At 37.7% G+C, this 22,103-nt stretch overlaps 1 protein-coding gene across 3 annotated transcripts in view; it reads left to right on the plus strand.

Moving 5' to 3' along the window:
- LOC144979731 (uncharacterized) overlaps positions 1-14,730 on the plus strand; it is a 49,188-nt gene extending 34,458 nt beyond the window's left edge. For 2 of the 3 annotated variants that reach the window (XM_078926695.1, XM_078926693.1), the window contains exons 16-21: positions 3,181-3,259; positions 4,225-4,415; positions 7,691-7,804; positions 9,049-9,114; positions 10,324-10,351; positions 14,578-14,730. In XM_078926695.1, coding sequence (XP_078782821.1) covers positions 3,181-3,259; positions 4,225-4,415; positions 7,691-7,804; positions 9,049-9,114; positions 10,324-10,351 — 478 coding nt within the window. In that variant the 3' untranslated portion in view covers positions 14,578-14,730. The remainder of the gene's footprint in view (positions 1-3,180; positions 3,260-4,224; positions 4,416-7,690; positions 7,805-9,048; positions 9,115-10,323; positions 10,352-14,577) is intronic. The other variant, XM_078926694.1, reaches the window with a different exon arrangement.
- The last annotated feature ends 7,373 nt before the right edge of the window (positions 14,731-22,103 follow it).

A 22,103-nucleotide genomic window follows, 5' to 3' on the forward strand; every position in this document is an offset into this window, starting at 1 on the left:
TCAATTCTTTTCTCTATTTGTTTGTTCAAGGTCCATGTTTCTGAGCCGTAGAGAAGTGCTGAGTGGACATAACATTTGAGTATTCCTATTCTCGTTTTCATCTGCGTTTGTTGCGAAGTTAAAATGTTATTCAGTTGACTGAACCTCGACTTAGCTATAGCAATCCTGTTTTTCACTTCCAGCTCATTCTTTCCGTTGTTGGTCATTGTCTGCCCAAGATATTTAAAATAATCTACTTGTTCGATGTTTTGATTATTAATTTGGACTTTTGCGCTTTTTTCAGGCTTCTTTGACATGACCATTACCTTCGTCTTTTGAACATTCATCTCTAGACCCTTTGCTGTACTGTTCAGGTTTACTTGATTTGCAAGGATCTGTAGATTTGTCTCGTTCGATGCCAACAATACTGTATCATCTGCATATCTCAAGACCCTTAAAATCAACAAAGGACAAACAAAAGCATATCCTTCTTGTTGTTGTCCTAAATGTGTTGCATGCTCCACAAAACCCTAAAAATCAACAAAGGACAAACAAACAAAAGCATATCCTTCTTGTTGTTGTCCTAAATGTGTCGCATGCTCCACAAAACCCTAAAAATCAACAAAGGACAAACAAACAAAAGCATATCCTTGTTGTTGTTGTCCTAAATGTGTTGCATGCTCCACAAAACCCTAAAAATCAACAAAGGACAAACAAACAAAAGCATATCCTTGTTGTTGTTGTCCTAAATGTGTTGCATGCTCCACAAAACCCTAAAAATCAACAAAGGACAAACAAACAAAAGCATATCCTTGTTGTTGTTGTCCTAAATGTGTCGCATGCTCCACAAAACCCTAAAAATCAACAAAGGACAAACAAACAAAAGCATATCCTTGTTGTTGTTGTCCTAAATGTGTTGCATGCTCCACAGAACCCTAAAAATCAACAAAGGACAAACAAACAAAAGCATATCCTTGTTGTTGTTGTCATAAATGTGTTGCATGCTCCACAAAACCCTAAAAATCAACAAAGGACAAACAAACAAAAGCATATCCTTGTTGTTGTTGTCCTAAATGTGTTGCATGCTCCACAAAACCCTAAAAATCAACAAAGGACAAACAAACAAAAGCATATCCTTGTTGTTGTTGTCCTAAATGTGTCGCATGCTCCACAAAACCCTAAAAATCAACAAAGGACAAACAAACAAAAGCATATCCTTGTTGTTGTTGTCCTAAATGTGTTGCATGCTCCACAAAACCCTAAAAATCAACAAAGGACAAACAAACAAAAGCATATCCTTCTTGTTGTTGTCCTAAATGTGTCGCATGCTCCACAAAACCCTAAAAATCAACAAAGGACAAACAAACAAAAGCATATCCTTGTTGTTGTTGTTGTCGCTGTCGTAGTTCTTGTCCTTGGATCGTCATCGTCCGGTATTAATCGGATTTTGCATAAAGACATTGTAACTAAAGAAGGATATAAAAATTCCAAGCCACCAGGCTCATGGGGCCTAAGTTTATCCCGGTTTTAGATTTGTAAAGGGAGAAGAGAGATTGAAATTAATGTTAATGTATATTTGGCAAATAACAGATGGTGACGACGACGACGACGACGACGACGATGATGATGATGGTGATGATGGTGGTGTTGGTCATGATGATGATGATGATGATGATGATGATGATGATGATGATGATGATGATGATGATGATGATGATGATGATGATGATAATCACGGTGATGAATATAGTGATATTGATGGTGCTGATGATGATCTTCATGATGATTGTGAAAATGATGATGATGATGATGATGATGATGATGATGATGATGATGATGATGATGATGATGATGATGATGATGATGGTGATTATGAGGATGATTCTTACTTTTAATAATAATAATAAAGAGAAACTCACCAAGCAAATTTAAATTGGAAAGAATCCAGTGGAAAGCTTTGATGTTTGCTGGATTATACAATATTTTGAATGAGGTGACTTGCTTTAGGTTTTCACCGTTGACATTGATTCTCGTCTGAGGGTTGTCTCGGCCGTTTGCGAGAATTTTCGACTTTTAGGAATTGATCTCCATCCCGTATGTGCAAGCTGTTTCTTGTAAACGATCTGTCAGTGGCTGTAATTCGTGTTCGTTTGTGCTGCTCACCAAAGATGGAACTAGCACAGCAGAGGTGAAAGCTAGAAATGGAATGGCAACAGCAGCCATGACAAGACTTAACATGGCAACGCAACATTCATTTTGGAGTTAAGTTGAAATTATGCAGATCACTGGTACTGTCCATCCTGCTCTGTAGACAGTTACAGCAGATCTAGAAAAGCGAATCTGTGCTTTTCAAAATAAGAGCTATAGGAAAATAGTGAGAGTTCCTTATTTGAAGCACAGGACTAATAAAGATATTTTAGAAGAGGTAGAGGATTGAGCAGGAGGACAGAACCACTGTTGTCAATAGTCAAAAGAAGGAAATTGTCATTGGTTTGGACACACTGTCCGCCATGATAAACGTGCAAGACTTATGCAGAACACTGTAGAGGGACAGAGGAGAAGAGGAAGACAGAAAAAAAACTATGGCAAGACAATATCAAAGGGTGGACATGCCTGAATCTCAATAGCCTACTGGAAAAGGCCAGAGACCATGACGAATGACGTAAGGTTGTGAAATCCGCAACCCCCGACGATTAACTGGTCATGGGATTGAGTGAGTAAGTGACAGTATTTTGTCGTTGATTAAAGAAAACCCCAACGCTTGGTAAACCACGAAGTCAGAAATAAAAATAAATGTCAACTTCACCTAAAATAAATACCTATTGCTTTGCTTAGGAATATAGTCCGTAACCAAATAACTGGGCGATGGAGATCGAGCACCTTTGTGCCGCTATGTGGTCTTGTGGTATGACACTCGCCCTCGAATCAAAAATCCTCAGTTTGAGACTCGTTTGGCGCATAGTTGAATCGTTGGAAAAGGCTCTTTACTCACATTCTCTCAGCGTTCTCTGGTGTAAAATGAGTACCTGGCCCTTAACACAATGGTCTCTAACAGGTGTCGTGTCTCGTTCTCCATGTTACGTGTTGCTGTTGATCAGGGACATTTTGTAAAGCCATTTGAGCATATTTAGTAGTTATTACGCTGTATAGAATCCCTAGTCTGATACCTGATACGTGTTGAACTGATTTTAATGTCAACAGAACCACTAGCGCCTCAAGTGAGTCTTCCGCCAGTAGTCCTACATCCTTCTCTTCTGAGTCAAGTCAATCCAGTGAATCGGTACGTTGCAAATACTACTACTACTACTACTACTACTACTACTACTACTACTACTACTACTACTACTACTACTACTACTATTACTACTACTACTACTACTACTACTACTACTACTACTACATACTACTACTACTACTACTACTACTACTACTACTACTACTACACACTACTACTACTACTACTACATACTACTACTACTACTACTACTACTACTACTACTTACTACTACTGTACTACTACTACTACTACTACTACTACTACTACTACTACTACTACTGCTACTCTACTACTACTACTACTACTACTACTACAACTACTACTACTATTACTACTACTACTACTACTACTACTACTACTACTACTACTACTACTACTACTACTACTACTACTACTACTATTGTTACGCCTTTTGGATGTCGACAAATGAATCTGAGTTTGTAAAAAAAAACACAATCAAGGATTTAATGTTTCTTCGACCGCTATTTGTGTGATATGTTCTCAATCAGAATTTGAGCACGTTGAGTGGATATTGCCTATATAAAAGCTCAATTATTATTATTATTATTATTATTATTATTATTATTATTATTATTATTATTATTATCATTATTATTATTGTTATCACTATTATCATCATCATCATCATCATCATCATCATCATCATCATCATCATCATATCATATCATTATATTATTATTATTATTATTATTATTATTATTATTATTATTATTATTATTATTATTATTATTATTATTATTATTATTATTATTGGGACAATACGATTGATCAGGCGTGTAGATCGCGTATGTATTTTAATTTACGGAAATACTATATTATAGTTTATTTAGTTTAGCACTCACTGCCATTGCTGACATTTGGACAACTGTGCGAAGGGCGTGGTTATGTTCTCTTCCAGTTGGTATCTATCTATTATTAATGTCGACATTGACATTGACTTCACACAGAGTCAGTCCAGTGAAGCGAGTGAAATCAGTGAAAGCAGCCAGTTAAGCCCCTCGAGCGAGTCGAGCCTCACCAGCAACCAGAGCGCCACGAGTATGTCCAGTCCTGGTAGCATGAGCAGCGAGACCAGCACAGCAATTGCATGCACCACTTCCTGCACTGGTCTCCCCGTCGGCTTGTTCGCCGATTGCAGGTATGTATGGATAGAACAAAATTGACGTCACTCGGCTCTTTTTTAGTATTTTAAGCCAGCCATTTTGTGGTTAGTTTTCACTAAATTGTATTAGACTATAGATAGTTCGGAGATGACGTCACTCAGGTCTTTGTTATTGTTTTTTGCCATCCGCGTTTGTGAGTGATTCTCACTAAACTGTATTAACCTGAATATAAACGTTCATGGATACACACAGTTTTGTATGTTGGTCCGTTATACTTCCGGATGGCAATGTTGTGAACTTCTTAGCCAAGTGCACACTATCTATAGATAGAACAATATTGATCTCACTCGGCTCTTTGTTAGTACTATTAGCCAGCCATTTTGTGATTAGTTTTCACTAAATCGTATTAATAAGAGAATAAACGTATTAGGCTACACATATTTCGTGTGTGGGTACGTTATATGTGCGGCTATGTGGTCCTTTGGTATGACACTCGCTTTCTGATCGGAAGGTCCTGGATTCGAGCCTCGCTCGGCACATAGTTGAGTCCTTGGAAAAGGCTTTTTACTCACATTCTCTCACCGTACTCAGGTGTAAAATGAGTACCTGGTCGTTAACAGCGTTGTCTCTGTCCCAAATAATTGTAATATAGCCTAACAGGCGTCATGTCTCGTCCTACATGGTATGTGTTGCTTGTAAAGCGCTGTGAGCACGTTTAGTGGATATTGCTCTCTATAAAAGCTCAATAAAAAAAAATCTGGCTGGCGTATATTATGATTTAAAAAAAAACCCAGACGCAATTCATTTATATGGCTGGTTGGTTACACGGACTCTCGTCTTCTCAAACAAGTCAAGCAGTATTAAGCGTGATCAGTGGTCTTACGGGTGACAGTAAAAGTCTTGTCCCGACGTTGTGTCCTCAGATAATGCGCTTTGCACATATTACCCTACCTGACTCACGAGTTAATGAGTATCTGTATATCAACAGTGAGGAATAATGTAAGAGCGTTTGTACAAAAAGGACGCCGAACAGATAACCGGTACCGTATAAATAGGAAATATTGCTCTATGTGCAGCTATGTGGTCTTGTGGTATGACACTCGCTTTCGGATCGGAAGGTCCTGGATTCGAGCCTCGCTCGGCGCATAGTTGAGTCCTTTGAAAAGGAAATGTCTTTACTCACATTCTTTCACCATACTCAGGTGTAAAATGAGTACCTGGCCGTTGACAGTGTTGTCTCTGTCAGAAAAAATTGTAATATCGCTTAACCGGCGTCATGTCTCGTTCTACATGTCACGTGTTGGACCCCTTGTAGAGCGCTTTGAGCACATTTGGTGGATATTGCGCTATATAAAAAAAGCTCAAAAGTTCAATTGCTCTATTTATCGTACTGAGGAAATAAATGAAACATCGTAAAGCGTATTGAGTATGTAATATCCATAGAAATGCTCTGCCAATTTATTTTTCATTTATTCATTATTCGTCATCATCGCCATTGAGGGAACTGCAAAAAAGATCGCAAAGAGAAACAGACTGTAAATAAAACTCGTAAATGCCCACCCGGGAGCCTCGCCTGAAGTACTGAGAATGTCTGCTTGGGCACAGTGCTACAGTGTTGAAGAACACAGCACCTCTGTTTTAAACGAGGAGACCATAAAATGTTACAATGAATGACACAATCAGCTGGATGGTGAGAAGGCTTAACTGAGATATTGCCAAGTTTAGTTAGAATGTCAATTTTTATCAAATTGAGTTCTTGTCATAAATGATTAAATCAACCCTTTTTTGTACATCTTCGGGAAATATCAGATAGAGCTTAATTTGACTTATGGATATTTTTAATAGCTTGTCAAGATGAAATAGTTTGAAAGTTGAAAAAAAGTTGCTGGATACCTTTCTTATACATCTGACCATAACTTCATGAAAAATCACCCGATTTATTTTATAAAAGATTACAATGCTCCGGGGAGCAAATTCTTTCAGAAAATGCAAGAAAATGCAAATCCAAAATTTTCACATTCCGACTGATTATGTCATGTACTGACAAATATGAAACCGCATTGCAATCTGATTAAGAGAATCAATGAGAATAATAACGGGATGTCTGAAGGCAACTCCTATTCAGTGGCTCCCAATACTGAGCAGCAGTGCACCAACCAAGTCTATGACGACAGAAATGCTAATCAAGGGATGCATGCAAGAACTGATGTAAAAACACAGACAATGATCCTACCAAAATAATAACAAAAGGAGCCCCTTCAACAATGCGGCTCAAATCGAGAAGACCTTTCTACCAAACAAAACATGGAAAAAGCCTCAATGTAGAAGAGAACTGGAGAGAAATATGGAACAAAGAAACACCAAGAGGCGACATCATCATAAAAGAGCCCACTGACAGAAAAGCTTGCATTCCATAAAGCCAGGAAATACTGGGTTACTTCAAATCGCCCTTGAACAGGACATGGTGGAACTACAGCAAATATGTACATATGGAGACATAAGAATCAGTGATTCCTGCCTAAAGTGTCAGACAGCCCCAGAGGTCAGTGGTCACATCGACCTCCATTGTCCAGTCATGAGACTCGCAGGCAGCTAAAAACCCATAAAAATATAAAAAATCGATCCCATTTGTTCGATTTTCAATCCTGGTGAACTCGAGATAATTAAGGCAAAGGAAGACTTCCAAAACTGGGTTGATAAAATAAATTTGGAGGTGTAGCCATACTGCTACTATTACTACTACAACTACTACTACTGCTACTACTACTACTGCTACTACTACTACTACTACCACTACTACTACTACTACTACTACTACTACTACTACTACTACTACTACTACTACTACTTTTACTACTTCTACTACTACTACTACTACCACCATTACTACTACTACCACCACTACTACTACTACTACTACTACTACTACTACTACTACTACTACTACTACTACTACTACTACTACTACTACTACTACTACTACTACTACTCATACTATACAATCATCACCATTCCAGTTTTTCTTTGGAATAGACCATCAAGTTAAATATCAAGTTAAGATATCATCATCATCAAGTGCCAGGCCTGTTGCAGACATCGGCGATCATGTCCCTCCAACCATATCTGTCCTCAGATCTTCTCAATAGCGCGATTCTTGTTCCTCCTCCACCAATCCATCTGTTCAGATTGTCAATGTAATCTATCCTCTGTCTCCCTCTTCTTTTCTAATATCATGTCACAAAACATAGTTAAAATATAAGGTTTGAAAAAAGGATTAAAATTTCATTTTTTAAATCACTTTTCTTGCTAGCACTTGCAACGGCTACTATGACTGTGCTACTTCATTTGTGCGAAAGGTATGTGAGACCGGTTTGAATTGGGAGGCAGATAACAGAAGATGTGGAGTGAATGCCGCGTTGTGCTAGTAAGTATTATCAAGATAGTAGAAAGTTAACGTTTGCGTTTATTCCTTATCTGCGACGATCGACGATGATAAGGAAGAAACAAAGATTTGTCTTCAGTGTTTTAGGAGTGGTCTTCGTTTTCTTCGGCGTCGTTCGTCAATGGTTGTAGGTTGGGAATTTAGTCGTTAGTATGGTTTACCATTGATGATGATGGTAGTGGTGGTGGAAAAGGTGGTAGAGGTGGTGGTGATGGAAATGGTGATGGTGATGGTGGCGTTTGTGGATACGGTGATGATGGTGGTGGTGACGGTGATGGTGGTCATAGTGGTGATGGAAATGGTGGAAATGGTGGTAGAGGTAGTGGTGATGGAAATGATGAGTGTGATGGTGGCGTTAGTGGTTAAGGTGATGATGGTGGTGACGGTGATGGTGGTGATAGTGGTGATGGTGGTGATGGAAATGGTGATGGTGATGGTGGCGTTTGTGGATACGGTGATGATGGTGGTGGTGACGGTGATGGTGGATGTGTTGGTGGTGGTGGTGGTTGTGGTGGTGTTGATGGAAATGGTGATGGTGGTGGAGGCGTAAGTGGTTATGGTGATGATGGTGGAGGTGACGGTGATGGAGGTGGTGGTGGTGTTGGTGGCGGAGATGGTGATGGTGGTGGTGGCGATGGTGGTGAAGGTGATGATGATTGTGGTGACGGTGGTGGTGGTTATGATGATGATGGTGATGATGATGATGATGATGATGATGATGATGATGATGATGAATGATGATGATAATGATGGTGATGGTAATTCTTAGTTTAAATATAACATGCAATATTTCTCACCAGATATTAATGAAATAAAACGAGATTTATAATGGCACTCGACATTCAGTGTCAGCTCATGCTTTTTTTATATTATTGCTTAGTGCACATGTGCGATGGAACTCATTACGGACCTGAAGGTTCTGGGTTCGAATCCCTTTTTAATTGGTGCAAAGTTGAGTCCTGGGGAAGAATCTCTTTATTCACATTTTCTCACCATACTCAGTCAGGAGAAAATGGAGTACCTGACTTGTCGCAGCATTTTTTTTTGTCGAGAAGATTGTAATAGCGCCTCACAGGCGTCATATCCTGTTTCATAATTCTACTGTTGTTATTTGCTTGGGACAGCTTTTAAAGCGCTTTGATGACGATTTAGTGAATATTATATTATTGACATATAAGTAGGTACTTACCAATGAATAACTATTATCTCCCCCCTCTCTACTTCAGCACCACTTCCATTACTTCCCCTTCATCGAACACCTCGATGACGTCAGAAGAGTCTATGACATCAGAGTAAGTCATTTTCATCACCTTTAGTGTCATCACCTTCACCTTCACCATCACCATCACAATCACAATAACCATCACCATCACAATCACCATCACTATCACAATAACCATCACCATCATCATCACCATCACCATCACAATCACAATAACCATCACCATCACAATCACCATCACAATCACAATAACCATCACCTTCACCATCACCATCACCATCAGTATCACAATAACCATCACCATCATCATCACCATCACCATCACCATCACAATCACAATAACCATCACCTTCACCATCACCATCATCATCACAATCACAATAACCATCACCAACACCTTCACCATTACCATCACCATCACTATCACTATCACAATCACCGACTTTTTTTTGAAGTCCCAGATTTCAGACTTTTTGCCAAAGATGAGGATCATATAAATCGTTTTATATCTAAAGGACGAGTTTTCTGGCCAAATTAAATTTTAAAATACACGTTTTTCTAGATTACGACAGTAAACTGATGATAAATCTGACATGTTAACCAAGCTTTTCTCAAACAGAATTTGGAAACAACATGAAATGCTACTACTACTACTACTACTACTACTACTACTACTACTACTACTACTACTACTACTACTACTACTACTACTACTACTACGACTACTACTACTACTACTCCTACTATTACTACTACTATTACTACTACTACTACTACTACTACTACTACTACTACTACTACTACTACTACTACTACTACTACTACTACTACTACTACTACTACTACTATACTACTACTACTACTACTACTACTACTACTACTACTACTACTACTACAACAACAACAACAACAACAACAACAACAACTACTACTACTACTACTACTACTACTACTACTACTACAACAACAACAACAACAACAACAACTACTACTACTACTACTACTACTACTACTACTACTACTACTACTACTACTACTACTACTACTAATGATAATAATAATACTATTAATAATAATAATATTAATAATAATAACAATGTACTTTATTTATCCAAAAAGGACATTTTTGTACTGATGTATAATATGCAGGCAATGATATATAGATAAATATAATATAAGTAAATAAATGTGGTAAAGTAAAACCTATAGATAGTCGAGATATATACAACCCATTTTTGACCAGTGCTGATGATATCATATTATATTTTCTCAATTCCAGAGAGGGAAGTGGTATGGTCATTGATTAGGTAAGCATTGGTGACCCTCCGCCTCGAACCGGTATTAAGTCGGGATTTGGAAAACGAAGAAAACCGGTTTTAAAGTGGAAATGGTCAAAATTATCAAATTTCAGTTTTTGGTTGTTTCAGAAACTACAATAATTTTTCTACATGAAAACATAATAATTCAACATAAACATTGACGATAAGTTATATAAATTTCAAGTTTAAAAATGCAACTATCAGTGACACATTCAAAACGAGAGTTGACTTTCTCTCAGAGAGCCACCCTTTCCAAAGCTTAGTAATACCGAGTCTTTTTCTCCACCAATAAGATGTAAGATATCACAGCAAAGGGCGTGTCTTTATCTATCTCAGAGAAAGCATGACTGTTTCCACAATTTCATGGTTCAACCAATAATGAACTTTAAAAACTGTAAACAAGTCTAGGTTTTTCCCTGACAACCTTACAAATGAATGATTCTGATTGGTCAACGCTCATCACATGCGCTGTGGCTGTAGGCCATAATGCTCGGGCGATGCTTCATGACGTCAGCATGCGTGTGTTACATACGTGTGTGTTTGTGCATTTTGATACACACCACGTGCTTTTATATCTGTGTCTAGCTGTATTGGGTAATGATTGAGGTGGGGGTCCTCCTTTGTCCCTCTTGAATTATTCATGAAAATATAGGATATGCTAAGACTTAATAGGACAACATTTACCTAATCTTACACTTACAGAGATTGTTGTAGGATAAACATTTAATTTTAAGTACAAAAGCAGAGTAATAGATAGAGCCTTCAACAAGTAATGACCTGTAACTAAAAAATGAAATGGATAGATAAACAGACAGACAGACAAACCTATTAATGGATAAATAGATATGTAGAAAGATAGATAGATAGATAGACAGACAGACAGACAGACAGACATATAGATAGATAGATAGATGGATTGATGGATGGATGGGTAGATAGATAGGTGGATAGATAGATAGATAGATGAAGGGGAGAGAGAGACAAACAGAGAGAGGGAGAGAGAGAGAGAGAGAGAGAGAGAGAGAGATAGAGAGAGAGAAAGAGAGAGAGAGAGAGATGTTCGATTTGTCGTGCTTTCTTTGTATACGGAAAGAAAAGGGGGGGGGGGGGGGGGGTTCTTTTTAGACAATGAACAATGTGGTGGAACGCTAAGGAAAACTTGAGAGATTCAATGACATGTTTTCATGTAAGTCACTACACAATAAGCCCCACCCTCTCCTCCTCAAGCTGTTATCTGACTCAAAATGGAAACAATGCAATGATTGATTTGACCAGCCCATTTCTTTAATTGCAATCTCATTGGTCAATATGTTTCCAGTTGATTGACTATGACTTACTTTGTAACAAAATGCTTTCTTTAAACTATCCCTACAATTCTTTGCTCCGCCTCCATCCCTTTCTTCATGTCTACCTCACTCTCTCCGTCTCCCCTTTGTTTCTTTCACACACACAAACACACATACACACACACACACACATACACTTATACATGTTTCAATCTTTATTATATTTCCCTCGCGTCCTCTTAACACAAGCAGTCTCTCTCCCCTCCCCCTCTCGCTCCTCTTTTTCTCTATATCTCTCTCTCTTTCTCTCTCTCTCTCTCATGTGTGTCTGTTTGTGTGTGTGTGTGTGTGTGTGTGCGTGCGTGTGTGTGTGTGTGTGTGTGTGTGTATTTTACTCTCTCATTCTCTCTCTTCCTCTCTAATCCTTTTTCTTGATAATTTTTTCCCTGCCCACCCAGCTTCACGTAGTTTCAAAACTGTACTTTCAAATTTCAACCTTCTTTAACTTTTGGCATTTTGAAATAGTATTTTCTTTATTAAATAAGACAAAAAATTCACATTAATAATTCTTATTTCATTGATTCTTTATTTAAATATCAAAAATTCTTGAAAAAGTGAGCAATTGTCGGCGTTTTTTCCCCAGTGTTTTATTTGTTTTAAGAACATCTTACATAATAATGAATAACTACAAAAGTAATAATTTAATTGTTTCAAAAAATTTTATGTACATTAGTAAATGTATAAGCTAAGCTCATGCCAAATTTCACTATTCTCGTCAAATTTTTGATGTCCGTATCTAAGGAGTTATCTTTGCCCATTAATTTAACTGTGCGTGAAAACGGTGCCTCAATTCAAAGTCGATTTTCTTAAAAACTTGGTTTTCACACTCTCCCTACTTCAAACGGTCATATCTCGACAATAAATAATCAGAATTATATAAATTTGGTATCAAATTTTAAAGCATAAAATAAGTTGTGATTGGGTACCAAAAACCCAAAATTGAAAAATCCGACTTAATACCGTTTCGAGGCGGAGGGTCACTTGCAATTGCTGAAAATGCTTTTCATCTCCTACTTATCTACCTGCTACTCCTCCTCCTCCATCTGCTCCTCCTCCTCCTCCTCTGCCAACTCATCCCTCTCCTTTGCCTGATCCTCCTTCTCCTCCTCTACCTGCTCCTCCTCTCCATCTGCTCCTCCTCCTCGTCCTCCTCCTCCTCTGCCAACTCCTCCTTATCCTTTGCCTGATCCTTCTCCTCCTCCTCCTCCTCCTCCTCTTCTACTGCATCCTCCTCTCCATCTGCTCCTTCTCCATTACCTGCTTCTCCACTTCCTCTCCCTGCTTTTCTTCTCCCACCTGCTCCTTCTCCTTCTCCTTCGCCTCTCCTCCACACCTGGTCCTCCTCCTTCTGTGCCTGCTCTTTTTCCTCTTCCTGTTCCTTCTCCTTCATCTGTTCCTCCCCTACTTATTCCTTCTCCTCCACCGATTCCTCATCCTCCACTCGATCCTCCTCCTCCTGCTCCTCCTCCTCCTCCTCCTCCTCCTCCTCCTCCTCCTCCTCCTTCTTCTTGATCAAATCCTGCTCCTCCACCTGCTCCCCCTTTGTCTCTTCCTCATCCTCATCGTTTTCCCCATTTCTATTACTACTAGTATATTACAACTACTATTCCTTTTACCACCACAACCATCACCATAACAACAAAAAGAAGAAGAAGAAGAAGAAGAAGAAGAACAACAACAACAACAACAACAACAACTACTACTACTACTACTACTACTACTACTACTACTACTACTACTACTACTATTAGTGCTACTACTACTAGTACTAGTACTACCACTACTACTACTACTACTACTACTACTACTACTACTACTACTACTACTACTACTTCTACAACAACAACAACAACAACTACAACAACAACAACAACAACAACAACTACTACTACTACTTCTACTACAACTACAACAACAACAACTACTACTACTACTACAACAACAACAACAACAACTACTACTACTACTACTACTACTACTACTACTACTACTACTACTACTACTACTACTACTACCTTGCTTTTTGATGAAAAAACTACTCTACACGCAGGTTGCGAGGTACATTTAAATTGTAACACATTTGCTTTTGTTGATGAGAAAATATCCTTCCCATAGCTTGTTAAGAAGTATCATCTATATCACTGTAATAGTAACATGCCTGTAAATCAAAGTGAAAATAAGAGTTATGATAATTTTTTCTCCTGATACAAGAAGTTTGAGCCCATTTAAAAAAAATCATTTTGTTTAAGTTAAATTATTAAAATAATTGTTAAGACAATAATATAAAAATTTTTATTCTCTGCATAGAATGGTCCTGTTTTTATCTCAATAACATTGCCTAATCATTTTGGATAGTGCTATTATTATGTTATGTGATTCCATGAGACTTATTGTTCGGACTACTTTACTAATGCATGCTTATGTCAGCAAGGTAAATCGCCCTACGTATATATATATATATATATATATATATATATATATATATATATATATATATATATATATACATACTTATATATATATATATACATGTACTTGTTTGCAGGTCTGATAGTTCGTACTAGGCTAATAGATCTATTGGAAATACTCTCAAACCTACAATAAATATCGTCCATTATAACAAGGTTAACTCAAGCCCACAATTAATTCCACTATGTTGTCACAACTCCAGATATCGATCTTATATATATATATATATATAATATATATATATATATATATAATATATAATGTATGTATATTTTATATATATATATATATATATATATATATATATATATATATATATATATATTTATATATCATACATAAACAGTACTATGTTAATACTTATTTCAAATAAGCGTCATTTCTTGTTTTTCCCCCCAGATGATCTCATGTTTTCAATGGACATTGACATTGTTCAACAAACTGGATCGACAAAGTTCTCATGCTCCTGCCAACGTCAAGCATTATTCAATAATATTTAAATGTTTTTAAAATTTTGAAGTTACGTGTAAAATTAAAATGTAGCAACTCGTAGCTTGTTCCCTTGTTGTAGAGTAAAACCCAATAATGGAGTCGGAATTGGATATCCACTTAAAATTTACGAAGACAAACAGGTCAGTAGTCTCAGGTTACACATCAGCAGCATAATATATCACCCATGGCGTCATTGAGGTGATATGGCCAAATAAACTCCATATGAAAATTATGCTCAAAATCATAAAGATTAGAATTAGGAACTTTCAGACTTTTTTGGGGGTAGGAGGGGTGGGTGAGAGATTCAAAAAACAAAAATATCCCTGCCTCTCTCTCTCTCTCTCTTTCTCCCCCACTCTCTCTTTCTTGCGCTCTCTCTGTTTCTCTTTCTCTCTGTTTCTCTCTCTCTCTATCGCTTTATATCTCTCTCTTCCTCTCTCTCTCTATCTATTTCTCTCTCTCTCTCTCTCTTTCTTTATATATATATATATATATATATATATATATATATATATATATATATATATATATATATATATATTACTCTCTTTCTATCTCGTGGAGCCATGGCAACCAAACTGAGGCGCATTGAGTAAAAGATAATGGTAAATAAAATGTAAAACATTTTCATATACATACATACATATATATATATATATATATATATATATATATATATATATATATATATATATTCAGAAGTCCACGTATAAAGTATATTGACTGTTACAGCTTTCTGTCAAAGATGCCATGTATTATATAAAAATTAAGAAATTAAGGAGCAGATCGACTGATTTTTTGGGACGGTTTTATTCTTGTAATTTCGTTCTTACTTTGTCTGGCACCTTTCATACACACTTGTTTAATTCTTCATGTATTCTATAGGGAAAGACTTTCTGGACACCCAGTAATACCCTCTTGAGACAATTGGTCACATATTGAATAATGAATTCATCAAGAAATTTTCGAATTAATTTTTGATGATAGAGAAGATGTTAATACTGCATGCTTTTCATAATTAGCATTCGAGTTATCACCTCTCTGTTGGCCTGGCTGTGTTAGATAGAAACGATTCTTCATCATCCTCCACTCGCTTTTATTCCTCTTCCACCTATTCCTCCTCCTCCACATGTTCCTCCTCCTACTCCTCCATCTAATCCTCCTCCTCCACCTCCTCTTAGCATTCGAATTATAACCTCTCTATAAAAGACCCGGCTCTGGTCGATATAAACCTTTCTTCACTTGGAGGACTTGTTGATAATGTCGAACAGATTAACGTTAGCAGGAGCATCGTTTCTTCCAAAATTTGATGAACAATTATTGATTTTGTTGGTAGTTTAATGTATTTTATGATAAATTACGTGTTTTATAATGATTTAAAATTATTCAAAAGGTCATTTGTTGCATTGGAATCTGACATCATTGCAAGGCTGATTGAAAAAATAATGTTTTATCTTGTCGATTGCTCAATATTAACCAGTTAACTGCCTTGCTCTAAGAAGACACGTATTTAAAAATTTGGCCAGAAAACTATTCCTTCAAATATCGATCAATTTAAATGACCCTCGTCTTGGCTAAAAACTCTCGAACCTGCGAATAGTAGGAAGACCTCATGAGGTCCCAGGTTGGAGAGTTTTGCCAAGTTGAGGGTCCATTTAATCGATTTGAAGGAAGAGTTTTCTGGCCAAATTTTTTAATACGCGTTTTTTCCTGAGTACCGCAGAAAACTGCCTAAACATCAACTAATTCTTGCTTCATATTTTTTTTCTTTATCAGATTTTTATAGTAAATCAAACAAAATGGGAAAGATAATTAAAATGCTTTATTCAATGATGTAGGAAAGTGAAAGAAAATTATGTATAATATTATAAACTCTACGACAAGCAAAGGGTGTGTTATCACTATGAAATATTAGTAACAGTAGCACTGCTGTCAAATTTGTAAGTTGGTTAGTATTGCACATGCTGTGTTTTTATTATAAAATGTATTAGTTCCACTACTACTACTACTACTACTACTACTACTACTACTACTACTACTACTACTACTACTACTACTACTACTACTACTACTACTACTACTACTACTACTACTACTACTACTACTACTACTACTACTACTACTACTACTACTACTACTACTACTACTACTACTACTACTACTACTACTACTACTACTACTACTACTACTACTACTACTACTACTACTACTACTAGAAGAAGAAGATGGAGTAATAGTAATAGTAGTAGTAGTAGTAGTAGTAGTAGTAGTAGTAGTAGTAGTAGTAGTAGTAGTAGTAGTAGTAGTAGTAGTGACGTTAAACGCATTGTGTCTCTAGACTTCTGCTGTCTTACCATAAACATTAAACCGCGAAAGGAGATTTGAAGTAGCCAAATTCCAAAAGGACATTTTAGTACAGGTATGCAGCGGCTCTTATAGTGTTAGTCATCAGTTTTGGAGTGTCATTGGGCTATAAACTTATAATATCATCATCGCACTCGTCTTCTTTCCAACCTAAGCCTATGGTAAGACAGAGGGGGCTTTAGCCCAGCCGGGAAAAATAATCATTCTTAACCAGTTATTTGCAGTACTCTGGAAAGACAGGTATTCAAAAATTTGACAAGAAACTCGTCCTTCATGTTTCGACTGATTTAGGTAACCTTCGTCTTGGCAAAAAATCTTAAACCTGGGACTTCTTTCTTTCTCTCTTTCTTCCCTTCATTTGCAAACCACCTCTGGTGTATTGCCACAAATTGTCTGCTGGAACAAGTCACAGACGCCTGGGATATTCCAGTCTTCCCTTGGATTTAAGTTCTAAGAAAAATATTTTCCTTTGGAGATGATTTTTTATAAAAAAGAGAATTTATTTATTTATACAGATTGTCAAAGTTTTCTGGTCAAACTGTAAGGACGATAAACAGTTTTATAACTTCACATAATGCTTATGACGTATCAATACGTTGTTTTAAATATGTCTAGGACAGATATTAAAAAACGTTTGATAAACATTTAGGTTAAAGAGAATTGAATAAAAAAGAAAATACAAACTGAACTCCAAAGTCTAGAAAAATGAAAAAAATGACGGTCTAATGTTGTTGAAAATCGATTGCTCGATATTAAATACCAACATATTTTTTTTCTTTGTCAGATTTTAATAGTAAATTAACAGCAATGAGAGAATTAATTAACATTATTTTACACATTATCACATTAGTTGTAAGTTAATCTGGGATTCAGTTTGTTATCATTAATGTTGATAGATAGTTTTGTCATTTATATATCGCCCATTGTTTTGAATTGTTTGTCTTAAAATGAATATTTTGTTTCTTTCTTTTTACTCGGGTCTCAACTGATTTCACGCAGTATCAAGTACTTTTCAAGTATTTATCAAGTACCGTATCATGTTATATTCTGTTGTCAAGTCTTCCTCTGTCTATCAAGCTATATTTCGATGATGCTGTTCTAATTAAAAGTTACATAATATTTGTGGTTGATTGATTATATATAATCGTATAGATGTCGATGTTATATTGACTATTTCTAAACTTTTGATGCCAAATTCATATGATAATCGCGGGTAAAGCGTGAAATAAATTTTAAAGACTGGTGTGAGTTGTTTATTGATTTATTCTTTTATTTATTTATGTTTTCTAAGTATTGACGGATGAATTGTTTGTAGTTTTTAATACATTTACAATGTGAGATGGGTTTTTTTTTGACCTCCCATGACATCTCCTATACCTCTAGGTATACCTGTGTTGCTTTTCCAGGTTCTGGGTGGGGTTCCTGGCCTCCCATAATGGGCAGGGAGGAACTTAGTATGTCTTCTATCCCCATATATCTGTTTTCAAACTTTTTTCTGTCCTTGTCTTGGAATGATATTACTTTGTCCTGGCCCTGGCCGGATGCCCTCGTTGAGATGGAAACAGTCAAATGTATAGATAGTTTTGGGAGATATTGTCTGCCTTGTAAATCATCTCTCTGTTATGCACTGTATTATGTTTTGTTTACATATTATATATGATTTGTAAACATTTGAGTGTATACCTAAACGTGCTCAAAGCGCTTTACAAGGTGTCCTTGACCAACAGCAACATGTAACATGTAGGACGATGTTAGGCGATGTTACAATTTTTTTCGGACAGAGACAACACTAATAACGGCCAGGCACTCATTTTACACCTGAGTATGGTGACAGAATGTGAGTAAAGATCCTTCTCCAAGGACTCAACTATGCGCTGAGCGAGGCTCGAACCCAGGACCTTCCGATCCGAAAGCGAGTGTCACACCACAAGACCACATAGCCACACACATGTGATCCAAACAGGCAGGCTATCTAGTCCATCTTTGAGATGTTTGTAAACCTCAATATTTGTCATCACTAACTCATTCACTTTGATTCTCTTCTAATGGTATTTTAAGATATTTTTTTCAGAAATTTCGACGCATTTAAGTTTTTGATTGCCATTTAAAAGGGAGACGGTAGAATAGTTAAAAGGGTTAGATCTAGTATTGCATGTACAAAAGAAAAACGTAAGACTAATGGACTAATTTACCAGAAATCAGTATATCCAATAGCAGTTCTATATCGTTGTAACCATTCTGAAATCACCAAATAGTTCTACAAAGACACTGGAAATACAAAGGGGATACCCTAGGATGGTTTTAAAAAAGCAACAGTATATATGAAAAAAAAGAGAAATGATATAGAATGAAAGATACTAGATATCATGTCACAAAATATAAATCCATCCGTTTCCCACTCGGCTAAAGTAAAAAAAAAAACTTGAGCTTTTATAAAAAGCAATATCCACTTAATGTGCTCAAAGCGCTTTACAAGGGTCCCTGGCCAACAGCAATACTTAACATGGAGGACGAGACATGACGCTTTTAGGCGATATTACATTTTTTCCGACAGAGACAACGCTGTTAACGACCAGGTACTCATATTACACCTGAGTACGGTGAGAGATGTGAGTAAAGAGTCTTTGCCAAGGACTCAACTTTGCGCCGAGCGGAACTCGAACCCAGGACCTTCCAATCCGAAATCGGGTGTCATATCAGAAGACCACACGACCACACAAAGACTATAGAAACAGAGATAAACTCCGGATCCTGATGCCTCCGACAGGACTACATTCTATGGAGACCTAGCATTATTACTTTGGCTAGCACTATTCAGTATCTGATACTGAATAGTGGTTTTGCACTATTCAGTATCTGATACTGAATAGCGGTTTTGTACTATTCAGTATCTGACACTGAATAGTGGTTTTGCACTATAATACGGTGTTTTGTTTTTCCGAAACCTGACAAAGTTATGGGAAGAGGGCAGCTGTGGGAGTGAATCTGGGACTCAGAGAAGTGTACACCTGTGGGGAGTGAACCTGGGACTGGGCTTCGGCGGGTTTCGTAATAAAAAGCAATTACTTTTTTACGAAACCGGACGACACCTGGCAATATCCGACAAAGTTATGGGAGGTAGGCAGCAGCGTATGTGTGTGTGTGTGTGTGTGTGTGTGTGTGTTTGTGTGTGTGTAAGGGGGGGGGAGGAGGGGATGAACCTGAGATTCAGGGAAGTGTACACCAGTGGGGAGTGAACCTGAGACTATGGTTTTCGGCGGGCTTCAGCGAATTTCATATAAAAGCAATTACTTTTTTACGAAACTCGACGAAACCTGGCAATATCCGAGAAAGTTATGGGTAGTAGGCAACAGTGGGGAGTGAACCTGGGATTCGGGGAAGTGTACACCAGTGGGGAGTGAACCTGGGTCTGGGTTTCTGCGGGTTTTGTAAAAAAAAAAAAAGCAATTACTTTTTGTTTACGAAATGCGCCAAATTCCAACAAAATGGGGCAAAGTTATCGAAAGTAGGCAAATAATGGGGAGTGAACCTGAGACTAAGGGAAGTGTATACCAGTGGGGAGTGAACCTGAGACTATGGTTTTCGGCGGGTTTCAGTGAGATTCACATAAAAGCAATTACTATTTTACGAAACCCGGCAATATCCGACAAAGTTATGGGAAGTAGGCAACAGTGGGGAGTGAACCTGAGACTCAGGGAAGTGTACACCAGTGGGGAGTAAACCTGGGACTCTGGTTTTCGGCGGGTTTCAGCAAGTTTCATATAAAAGCAATTGCCTTTTAACGAAACCCGACAAAAACCTCGCAATATTCGAGAAAGTTATGGGTAGTAGGCAACAGTGGGGGGTGAACCTGAGATTCGGGGAAGTGTACACTATTGGGGAGTGAACCTGGGTCTGGGTTTCTGCGGGTTTTGTAAAAAAAAAAAAAAAAAGCAATTACTTTTTGTTTACGAAATGCGCCAAATTCCAACAAAATGGGGCAAAGTTATCGAAAGTAGGCAAATAATGGGGAGTGAACCTGAGACTAAGGGAAGTGTACACCAGTGGGGAGTGAACCTGAGACTATGGTTTTTGGCAGGTTTCAGCGAGTTTCACATAAAAGCAATTACCTTTTTACGAAACCCGGCAATATCCGACAAAGTTATGGGAAGTAGGCAACAATGGGGAGTGAACCCGAGATTCATGGAAGTGCACACCAGTGGGGAGTGAACCTGAGACTCTGGTTTTAGGCGGGTCTCAGCGAGTTTCACATAAAAGGAATTACTTTTTTACGAAACCCGACGAAACCTGGCAATATCCGACAAAGTTATTGAAGTAGGCAACAGTGGGGAGTGAACCTGAGATTCATGGAAGTTTATACCAGTGAGGAGTGAACCTGAGACTCTGGTTTTCAGCGGGTTTCAGCGAGTTTCATATAAAAGCAATTACTTTTTTACGAAACCTGACGAAACCTGGCAATATCCGACAAAGTTATTGAAGTTGGCAACAGTGGGGGGTGATCCTGATATTCAGGGAAGTGTACACTTGTGGGGAGTGAACCTGGGACTCTGGATTTTGTAAAAAAGCAATACCAAGGGGGAGGGGGAATCACTTTTTTACGAAATCCGCCAAAACCCGACAAAGTTATGGGAAGCAGGCAGCAGTGGGGAGTGAATCTGGGATTCGGACACTGATGAGGATTGAACCTGGGACTGCGAGAGGCTGATACCAGTGGACAGTGAGCTCAGAATGTACTTTTATTCGAAACCTACCGAAATTGTCAAAAGTTATGGGAAGTGGGCACCATTGGTCAATGAACCGGGACTCAGGGAAGTGCACACCGGTTGGGAGTGAACCTGGGACTGTGAGAAGAGGATAACAGTGGAAATGAACCTGGGACTATGGAAGATGGATACCAGTGGGAAATGAAGCCGGACTATGGGAGTTGGGTACCAGACGAGAATGAAGCAATTACTTTTTTACGAAACCCGCCAAAACCCGTCGAAAAACCATAGACTTAGGTTTACTCCCCAATAGTGTACACTTCCCTGAGTCTCGGGTTCACTCCCCCACTGTTGCCTACTTTCTTT

Source organism: Berghia stephanieae, chromosome 9 (assembly GCF_034508935.2).
Source record: "Berghia stephanieae isolate SIO BIC M18660-M18661 chromosome 9, UCSD_Bste_1.3, whole genome shotgun sequence".
In the NCBI taxonomy this organism is placed as follows: Eukaryota; Metazoa; Mollusca; class Gastropoda; order Nudibranchia; family Aeolidiidae; genus Berghia; species Berghia stephanieae.